The sequence below is a fragment of the Didymella exigua genome (genome assembly GCF_010094145.1).
Source record: "Didymella exigua CBS 183.55 unplaced genomic scaffold M421scaffold_60, whole genome shotgun sequence".
Taxonomy (NCBI): Eukaryota; Fungi; Ascomycota; class Dothideomycetes; order Pleosporales; family Didymellaceae; genus Didymella; species Didymella exigua.
The window spans coordinates 160,322-169,299 of NW_022984834.1; the positions used below are offsets into that span (position 1 = coordinate 160,322).

The 8,978-nt window shown below is 54.0% G+C and overlaps 5 protein-coding genes across 5 annotated transcripts; 4 read left to right on the forward strand and 1 right to left on the reverse strand.

Moving 5' to 3' along the window:
- Positions 1-89: 89 nt before the first annotated feature.
- M421DRAFT_10262 (alpha/beta-hydrolase) lies at positions 90-1,842 on the reverse strand (the record flags this gene model as incomplete). Its single annotated transcript, XM_033586803.1, has 2 exons — positions 90-1,695; positions 1,760-1,842. The coding sequence occupies 2 exons, from the start codon at positions 1,840-1,842 to the stop codon at positions 90-92; spliced, it is 1,689 nt and encodes a 562-aa protein (XP_033443060.1).
- Positions 1,843-3,518: 1,676 nt separating this feature from the next.
- M421DRAFT_10263 (3-alpha--hydroxysteroid dehydrogenase) lies at positions 3,519-4,326 on the forward strand (the record flags this gene model as incomplete). The annotated part of the gene is made up of 2 exons (XM_033586808.1): positions 3,519-4,081; positions 4,134-4,326. 2 exons carry the CDS (start codon positions 3,519-3,521, stop codon positions 4,324-4,326), a joined length of 756 nt encoding a protein of 251 aa, XP_033443061.1.
- Positions 4,327-4,514: 188 nt separating this feature from the next.
- Positions 4,515-4,967, forward strand: M421DRAFT_10264 (uncharacterized protein; the record flags this gene model as incomplete). Its single annotated transcript, XM_033586810.1, has 2 exons — positions 4,515-4,664; positions 4,719-4,967. The coding sequence occupies 2 exons, from the start codon at positions 4,515-4,517 to the stop codon at positions 4,965-4,967; spliced, it is 399 nt and encodes a 132-aa protein (XP_033443062.1).
- A 223-nt stretch (positions 4,968-5,190) lies between these two features.
- M421DRAFT_426551 (uncharacterized protein) lies at positions 5,191-6,374 on the forward strand. The gene has a single exon (XM_033594431.1). The coding sequence runs from the start codon at positions 5,216-5,218 to the stop codon at positions 6,038-6,040; it is 825 nt and encodes a 274-aa protein (XP_033443063.1). The 5' UTR covers positions 5,191-5,215; the 3' UTR covers positions 6,041-6,374.
- A 1,034-nt stretch (positions 6,375-7,408) lies between these two features.
- Positions 7,409-8,094, forward strand: M421DRAFT_349442 (uncharacterized protein). The gene has a single exon (XM_033589562.1). It carries the CDS (start codon positions 7,518-7,520, stop codon positions 7,950-7,952), a length of 435 nt encoding a protein of 144 aa, XP_033443064.1. The 5' UTR covers positions 7,409-7,517; the 3' UTR covers positions 7,953-8,094.
- Positions 8,095-8,978: the final 884 nt, after the last annotated feature.

Consider the following 8,978-nt stretch of genomic DNA (forward strand, 5'->3'; position numbering starts at 1 on the left):
ATAGCCAGACAATGCAAAGCTCATGTCAGTGCGCCATGTCAAATCAGACCAGATCGTAAAGCGTGTATTTCTCACCAGCCTCGATCCATCTACAAGAACCCCGCGACAAACCGCGCCACCTCGTCCGGCCTTTCAACCATCGGCAAATGCCCCGCGCCCTGCACGACCTCGAGATGCACCCCACTCCCGAGTTTCTCAGCCATATTCTCCCTCATCGTCTTGGGCAACACGCCGTCCCCCGCGCCAACGAGAAACGCGCCCCTTCCCTCGTACCCCGCCATCTTGCCGCGGATATCGTACCCGTGCAGCGCCCTGACGCTATCTCTGAACCCAGGCAGCGAGTTCGTCTTGACGAGCTGCTTCACGTGTTCCAAGCGCGGCCTGAGCGCGGCGTCGTCGTACGATTCCGACACGAACCAGCGTCGCGTTGTGATCTCCGCTAGCTCCTCGCCAACGATTGCTGACCCGTCGCTAGACACGAGGCCCTCCTTTTCTGCCAGCGCGACACGCTCAGTCCACGCCGCTGCGTTTGAGGGCGGGGCGAAGGCGTTCGTGTCGCATGCGATGAAGGACGGGATGCGGGATGGGTGTGTGAGGGCGGCGTTGAGTGCCGTTGCGCCGCCGAGGGATACGCCGACGATGCTTGCAGTTCTGACGCGCAGGGCGTCGAGCAGCGTCATCACGTCGGCGGTCAGCACGTCGAGCGTTATCGGCGCCGTGCTGCTCGCGGGTAGCGCAGAGCGCCCGCGTGTATTATACCGCAGCACGCGGTAGCTCGGCTTGAGCGCGAGGAAGCCCGTCACCAAGGCGTCCCAGATGCTGTAGTCGACTAGGATGCTGTTGCTCAGCACCAGCAGCGGCGCGTCCGGGTCCGGGTTCCCCTCGAGTCGGTATTCCAGGTCCACGCCGTCGGACGTGGTGATCTTGCTGGCGATGACCGGTCGCTTCTCTGCGACCGTGTGCGCGGGGTGCGTCTTGAAGAGCCCGTATTCGCTCTCAGCGGGCACGGCGTCGGGCGAAGAGAGCGATTTGAGATCGCGCGGCGCGGCGCCAAAGGTGTAGTACAACTCGTACGTCCGCCTCTTGCGGTCCGCGACGACGTCGGCGTAAATCTTCTCGCACCATTTCGTGGTCGTGGCGGCGATGAATTCCGCCCCACCCAAGCCGTTCTCGGGCGCGTACTCGTGGAGCGCGAGGAATTCGCGCGGCGTGTCGGGTTTGGCTTGGATGTCCAGGTACGACGTTACAAAGCGCCTGCTGCGTCTCCACCCGGGCACTTTCTGGAGGAGCGGGACGTGCTCTTCTTCGTACCACCGCTTCAGCTCTTCTTCTTTGCCTGCGCCTTCTTGCAGCACAAAGGAGACGGCGATCATGACGTTCTTGACTCCTTCATTCTCCACCTTTTGCAGATCCGTGAAGTCGCCGCCTGTCCACTCGCCAAGGAGATCGTACGACCTGCGGTCCACGAAGATCTGCTTCATGGTGTCGCGCTCGCGCTGTGTCTGGACCGGCGCGGAACGCAGTTTCTGGTACGGCTCGCGCGTCAGCCACTCCAGCTCGTCGAAGTCGTAGATGGCCATCCATTCCGGCTTCTCCCTGGAACCCTGCGCGTCGGCGAGATCGCTCGCGCGGTACCGGAACCCGTTGTTGCAGAATGGCAGGCGCAGGCGGTTCGGGCCGTGTTCGTTCTGGTACCTGGGCGAGCGCGTGAGATTGCGTCTGCAGCACGACACGGTTCCGCTGGGGCGTGTCAACTTACCAGTCGTGGAATTGTGCGTCGCCCAGACCCTCTTTGGGCTGCATGGTCACGTACAAGATGCCGGGAGTGCTTCTGGACGCCATTATGATTTAGTCAATGGTTCGGTGGGGATCAAGTCTGGACAATCCACGAAGTTTCAATCCTCGAAGTTAAGAAGCAAGATGTGAGCACGGTGGAGAGATGCCGTCGTGGTTTTTGCCGTCGTGGTTTCGACATGTCGAAGCTACCGAGTACCTACCGACGCTGGACGTGACGCTGGAGAAGTGCTTAGCCGTCTCCGATGACATCTGCCGGCAGCCGCTGATGTACGAGAGCGCCAGCTGCCCCTCCATTCGGGGGTCCGAGTGGTCCGAGTGGGTCCGAAGTTACCCCTCGTCGCATCAATCGGGGATGTTGTGCGACCAGCGCCCGAGTGTGGACATCTGTGCTGCGCATTCCATGTTCGTAATGTCTGCTGGGTAGGTTTGGATGCTGAAGTTGACATCGTGGTGTGACGGCGGTCGACGAACGGATCGTTGTCAATATTCTTATTGACGGCAGCGCGGCAAAAAGTGGGCCGAATAAGAGTCCAACTCGTGACTTCATGCAAGTGCTTTACTGTGCATCATGCTGTCGCTGTATCCATCTGTCTTGCTATGATGATCGAAGTGACGTTGGAGGTGGAACAATGCTGATGACGCGCAGTACCACGAGCCCGGGGCAGAAGCTCGACACAGCACGGCGTCAGAGATGCTCATGCTGTTGGCCGTGTGGTCTATTGAACAAGGGAACTCACGTCAATCCATTGTGTCGATTGTTCACTGTCGACCTTGCGCTGAGAATCTGCTCGACTTTGTACTGAGAATCTGCTCGACTTTGTCCTGAGAATCTGCACTATTCTGCTACGCTGCTGGCGACAATTCATGGAACGCGTGCAATCGCGTGCCGCAGACGGCGAACTGGCGTGTGGATATCTCGACATGTCAGCAGTACCGGTATCCATTCCAGAAACTGATCTCGCTTACGTCACCGCAGCCACTGTGTTTGTATTCGCGACAAGAGTGAGCAGCGAGCAGGAGCTGTCAATGCAAGAATGTGTTGCGGCTTGTATTAGGGACGAGACGAAGCGGGCGACAGTGTTGGATTGTCGTTGATGTGAAGAAGTCAAAGGCGAGTCGACCTTGGGCTGCCGTGGGCGCGTGATGAACTGGGATCCTGACTTATCATGAACACCTCACGAGGCCGGCCGTACACGGTTGGAATGTCGGTCCTACGCAACAATTGCCATGACTGCCTGTCTTCAACGGACAAAGTAGAAGCACCCCGTTGGCTCTTCGGTGGGCAAAGATAACGACAAACCTCGATATTCGGGCGTGTGCGGGTTCCGTACCGATAGCTGCCAGGACACAGCGGTCTGGCATCGTCCAAAGTGTACCCTCATCAGCTCCATTGACTTTTCATCAGAAATGCGGACAATATCCAAGTCTGCTACTCACGACAGGTTACAAGTCGTCGAGGCGGTTAACGTTGCCGGTGATGGTGCCTCCGGGAGACTGTTACCGCTGGTCTAAAACTAGGCTCAACACCGATGTGGGTCATTTCTGGCGCCACGGCTCTGCACCCACTGTAGTCTCGCAGCACGCCCCTGCTTCCGCTCACGACAGGCGTAAAGCGCGCTACTCACAATAGCTAGTCAGACGGGCCGATGAGCACTTAAGAGTCAAGACCACCTCAGCGCCTGGAGAGGACCGCAACTTTGTCTGTATTCAAATCCATCGACATGTCACTGAAAGACAAGGTCATCGTCATCACCGGCGCAGCGTCCGGGATAGGCGAGGAAACTGCCCGCCTGTTCGCGAGCAAAGGCGCCGTACTTTCCCTCGCCGATGTCCAGGAAGAGCGCCTCCAGAGACTAAAAGCCGAGCTCATGCAAACACACCCAGAGGCGAAGATCATCGCAGTCACCGTGGACGTCTCGCAACGCAAGGAGGTTGAAGACTGGATATCCGAAACCGTGGCTACTTTTGGCAAGCTGGACGGATGTGCTAATCTTGCGGGTGTCATCGGGAAGCAGAGCAACGTCGTCCCGATCGGAGGGGTCGACGACGATGACTGGGACTTTGTCTACGGTGTCAATGTCATTGGTTTGCGCAACTGTCTTAGGGCCCAGGTTCCCCACATCAACGAGGGCGGCGCGATAGTCAACGCCTCGAGCATCTTAGGACTCATCGGCTTACCCAACAATCTGGCATACGCAAGCAGCAAGCACGCAGTCGTTGGAATGACAAGGGTGGCTGCAAAAGAGCTGGGACCGAGGAAAATTCGGTGCAATTGCTTCTGCCCGTAGGTTTGCGTGGTGTTGAACGCCGTCACATTCGCTAACAACATCATGTAGCGGTCCGGTAGACACGCCAATGCTGAGGAACAGCTATGAGCTTCTCGGGAAAGACGTGGATTATAGTTTCCTGCCGCTAGGCAGAACGGCCCATCAGAAGGAACTTCCAGCTACTGTTGAATTCCTTATCTCAGATGCCAGCTCGTTCATGACAGGAGTCGCACTCCCTGTCGACGGCGGGTGGTATTGCTAGTAACACAACGTACCAGCCACGAGTATCAGCAGCCGACAGCAATATCTCAATCGAAGCATTCATTGAAGGTACTCCGAGTCATGATGTCATAGTGCGAAGCCATTATCAAATTCACACCACGACAACGTCCAAGCACTACGACAGACAACCGCTGGATATCGCATAGTTACTGAGTAGACCTGCTTACCATGTCGACAGAAAACCTGATCCGCATCACCGTCTTCGCAAATCGAAATCCCAAGATCTCAGAAGATGAGTACCACAAGCACTGGGCCGAGAAGCACGCACCACTCGTCGCATCGTGGTTGCAACGGCACGGCGTTGTGAAGTACACCCAAGTACATCAGTGCCATTTTCATCTCTCACAGCGTCAGAAGGCTAATATCCTCCAGTACCACACCACAACTGCCCACAAGAACCTGACCAGCCAGCAAACCCTGTCATATGACGGCATGGCCGACTTTTACGTGAAGAATTACGAGGACTTCGAGAGGGCTTACGATGATTTGTTTTACAAGGATGTAGTAAAGCCGGACGAGGAGTATCTGTTTGACATTCAGAATATGCGGGTCATGGTCGGGACAGAGGCCTGTGTGGTTGAAGAGGGCAGGATTGTAGGAGGCAGGAGTCCGACATCGTAATGACAGCTGCTGATCTAGGACTGCGATGTCAGCAATTCCAGCTCATACCTCTCTCCAGTTGGTCACGTGGCTGGCTGCCTTCGATTAGCAGACTAACGTGTGATGTCAGTCAGGCGTGCCGCAAATTTCGGTGGTGCATCAGGTACACTCAAGCACCTATCGACGCTCATCCGATCGAATATATCAGGTACAGTATCTCATCGGTCTATCCTACACTTGCCACCTAGAACGTACCTGCATCGACGACCATGTCCGACGCCTGGTTTTCTTCCAAGATCGCTCCCAACGGCGACACTAATGACAACGAAGGCGGATGCGACCAACAAGAAGCCCAAGCGTTAAAGACCTACTTGCACCATGAGACAACGCCGACCGAAGCTGCCCAAGCAATCACTCGTCCCATCAATGTTGCAGCCGACCCAAAAAGTGAGCTGCACCACCTATGGGGCCTCATGTACGACGCCTTCCTTGAGCTTCCTCGGGAGCATGTAGCATTCCTCACAACACTCATGCAAGCCATTGAAGACCTTCCAAATCCCGAAGGGATACCTAACGGCAGCGGTCACCCCGACGACAAGTTCTGGAAGGAATCACCTGGATTTGGCAATCTTTGGGCAGACGTGAATCCGTCATACTGCTGGAGGGGCATTGCGGACGGAAGCGTAGGTAAGAGACGCGATGAAATTCGAAACAATCATGTGCGGCGAGCAGAAGTTGAAGCGAAGCTCGCGGATGCAGGGCTAGCAGGAGTCACGATTCATTGGGGATATGAGGTGGTGGCTGATGCGCTGGAGAGCAGCAATGCTATCCTCGACTTTGAGGTCCCGGCGGCGGTCGAATGGCTCGTGGTTTGTGGTGAAATGTTTAGGGATGGTGCAAGGAGGATGGAACAGAGTCGGGGTTTGAGGGGAGGTTGCGAGCCGCCGAGAGATCTGTGGGAGGCAGAGGATGATACAGTTATGACGATGAAGAGATGGAAGTTTTGGAAAGAACGCTTGAGGGAGCTCCAGGCAGATCCGGTATTGGTAATAGATATAAGGAGAGCACTTGAGGTCATGGAGGGGAAGGACTAAGAAACACAGTGAATAACGACCATCCGGAGCTACAAATGGCATTGCTAGACTCCTTGGAGGCGCAATGCCATTGGGGAGTCCGAGAATTGACGAAGTACAGGGCTACAGGTACTTATCATCTGAAGGACCACCGCCAAGTTTCAACGCTTGCGAAGACCAAACTATTATTCACTTCAGCACAGTGGTTGTATGAGAGGTCATTGCTAATGATGCTTCCCAAACTAGGCAGCTTGCTCCTTTGTATGAGACCGTCCGTGTTGAAGGAACGGCATTTGGTGGAGCTTTGTGGTACAAGGAAAGGCTGGGAAATACATGCGATAAGCAAATTGGGTGAAAGGTGATTAAATCATTTATCGCCCACAACATCTACAAAGGATTGTGTACTTTTCAACCTGTGTCAACGATATATTGAAGTGCAAATGTCGTCTTACACGAGATTGGTAAAGGGGCATGATTGCTGTGCCAATGTCGTCCAGTGCATTTGCGAGTCTCATAGTAAGACTGTAACCTTTCACCCTCGGACCTTGAAATCGCTCAAGAGTGCCTGTTGTTACAGGATCAACAGCACTCCCATCGAGAGACCACAGCAGCCTCTTAGTTCAGCCAGCAACAGACAGACATAGTTCTAAGCACACATCATTATCGTCTACGTTCGTAGTCCACCGAATGCCTGACTGGAACCAAGATTGAAGCGACCAGGATCCGCAGTATCCATACAATCAGTAGCCATATGTCCAAGCAAATAAACAGCCGGGGTGGCTGGGTAAGATGCTTGCCTTGGACAATGCAATGCATCCCTATACCTTTAAAGTGATAGAGGTATGGGCAACGCAGTGGCATGGCGTTGATGGACTGAGTGGCTATCTCGGCATCCACCGGATCATGATACCTTTTGGTGTCTATACTAAGGAGAGGCTACAATGGTTGGATGGCAATCTCACCAACTCGACCAAGATCGACAACCGGCTACAGCAGGCTAAGAATCTGTAATAGTGAGTGGACAAGCAGCCAGACTCCTCCCTCTTCTCCTGGCTTCCATTCTTCAAGAAGCTTGAACCGAACCAGAGCGATTACACTGATGATTACTGCAGTGTGGCATGACGACACTGAGCGAGACGAGGCAACAAAGCGGCCGTTCCGTTTTATCAATATGGCGCCCGAGCAGAAGCCCTGGGTTCTCAACGACCTAGAGACTTTGTTCTATAAGAACTGGATGGCCTACTATCGCTCTAACGGGAGTCCCTACCGACGTGGGTAGCTCCTGTACGGACCTCCAGAAATAGGGAAGACGTCCCTGGCGCAAGTGATTGCGAGCGACTATGACCCAGAGCTGTTCGAGATCAAGCTTGCTAAACTTAAACTGCAGAGCACGTTCAAGAACCTGCCGTGACGTTGGGTTGTGTTGTTCGAAGATACCCATACCGCAGGTATTGGCCGCGAAGACTTAGTTCGAGCCGAGACTGAGTCGAAGGAGAAAATGAAGAAGCTGTCTCAGCAGGAACAGCGAAGCCTCCCCCAAGACATGAATTATGAGAGCAATCCAGAGGACTACTGTCGGACGCACGACATTGAGATCGAACCAGAACATTCCTTTGTCACACCCAGCGGACTGCTCAACGTCCTCGATGGGTCAAGAGCTAAGGAGGGTCGCTTCGTCATCTTGACAACGAACTCACCTAAGACGCTGGACAAGGCGCTCGCTCGCAAAGGTCGCATGGAGATGGTCTTGCATATAGGTTACAGTTGCCCCGGCTCTGCTGCAAGTATGCTCAAGCGAATGTTCAACACAGATCTGACCTTTCACATCCCAGAAGGAGAGCTTGAGCGTTTGGCTGAACGTTTCGCCAAGATCCCCAAGAATATGTCCACTCCCTGTGCGATCGTTAACTACTGTCGAAGCTACCGCAAATGATCTCGAGAGGCCATCGAGAAGTTCCGGAAGTTCGTGGAGGATCGGATTCAGGGCAAAGGCGGACTACCTGTACGACGTCAAGGACGACGCTCAAGAAGGCAAGGTCCGCGCCGAAAACACCGAGAACAAGCAAGCGGAAGTTAAGCGTCTTGTTGCGGCGCCCCCACCAGCCGATTCTTACCTTGAGTCCAGTGGAGAAGACAGGGCATACTCAAGGTTGAGAGGAACCAGTAAACCTCCTTCTCCGGGTGCAGAGAGCGGCTCATTTACGCCTATGAAAGTCGCCGGCGCTGGACTGATCTTCTAATTCGTCTGAAAAGAGCTCCACTGTACGACCGCGTCTAACTGACTTGTTGCGTGGAAGCGGAGAGGAAGATTGGATGTTTGAGGCTGGCCATTATCCTCTTGAGTGCGCATACAAGATTGGACGGGCCCCTAGCCTTTTCGGACAATGTCATTGGTGATCCCTGCGTCTCGTTCGACAGATGAGTGGTAGTATGTTTGATGGAAACGCGAAACAGGCCACACGTGTATGTATGTGTATAAGGTAGTTTGTAGATGGATTGATGATTGACGTGAGGGAAAGCAACGATCTGAATCAAGGCATACGGTAACGTATTCCACAGGCGAGCGCCGCACACGGGCGAGCGCCGCACCCCACCAAACTTACGCACCTTATTTAACGTCTAACTTAACAACGTTATAATAATATATAACGTGGTCCACCACCGAGCGAATCACCCCACCGAGCGAATCACTCTGCCAAGACCACAACGCTTTCTACTATTAATTACAATGGCTCAACAACCTAATATTGAATTACTTTCCTGTGCAGATAGAGTTATACTTGCTACCTAAGCAATAAAATCTAACGCGTCACTAAGCCAGCGACGCGCTGCTGCTATCTACAGGGTTCCTCAAAGTACACTTAGCCATCAAGGCGCTGGAAGAACCCCACAACGCGATACCCACCCTAACTCATCTAAGCTTCAGAAGCATGAAGAGGAGGCAGTTATACAATACATA

Bases quoted from the DNA above. Each gene is read 5' to 3' on its own strand.
- M421DRAFT_426551 (XM_033594431.1), top strand. From the start codon at position 5,216: ATGTCCGACGCCTGGTTTTCTTCCAAGATCGCTCCCAACGGCGACACT.
- M421DRAFT_349442 (XM_033589562.1), top strand. From the start codon at position 7,518: ATGAAGAAGCTGTCTCAGCAGGAACAGCGAAGCCTCCCCCAAGACATG.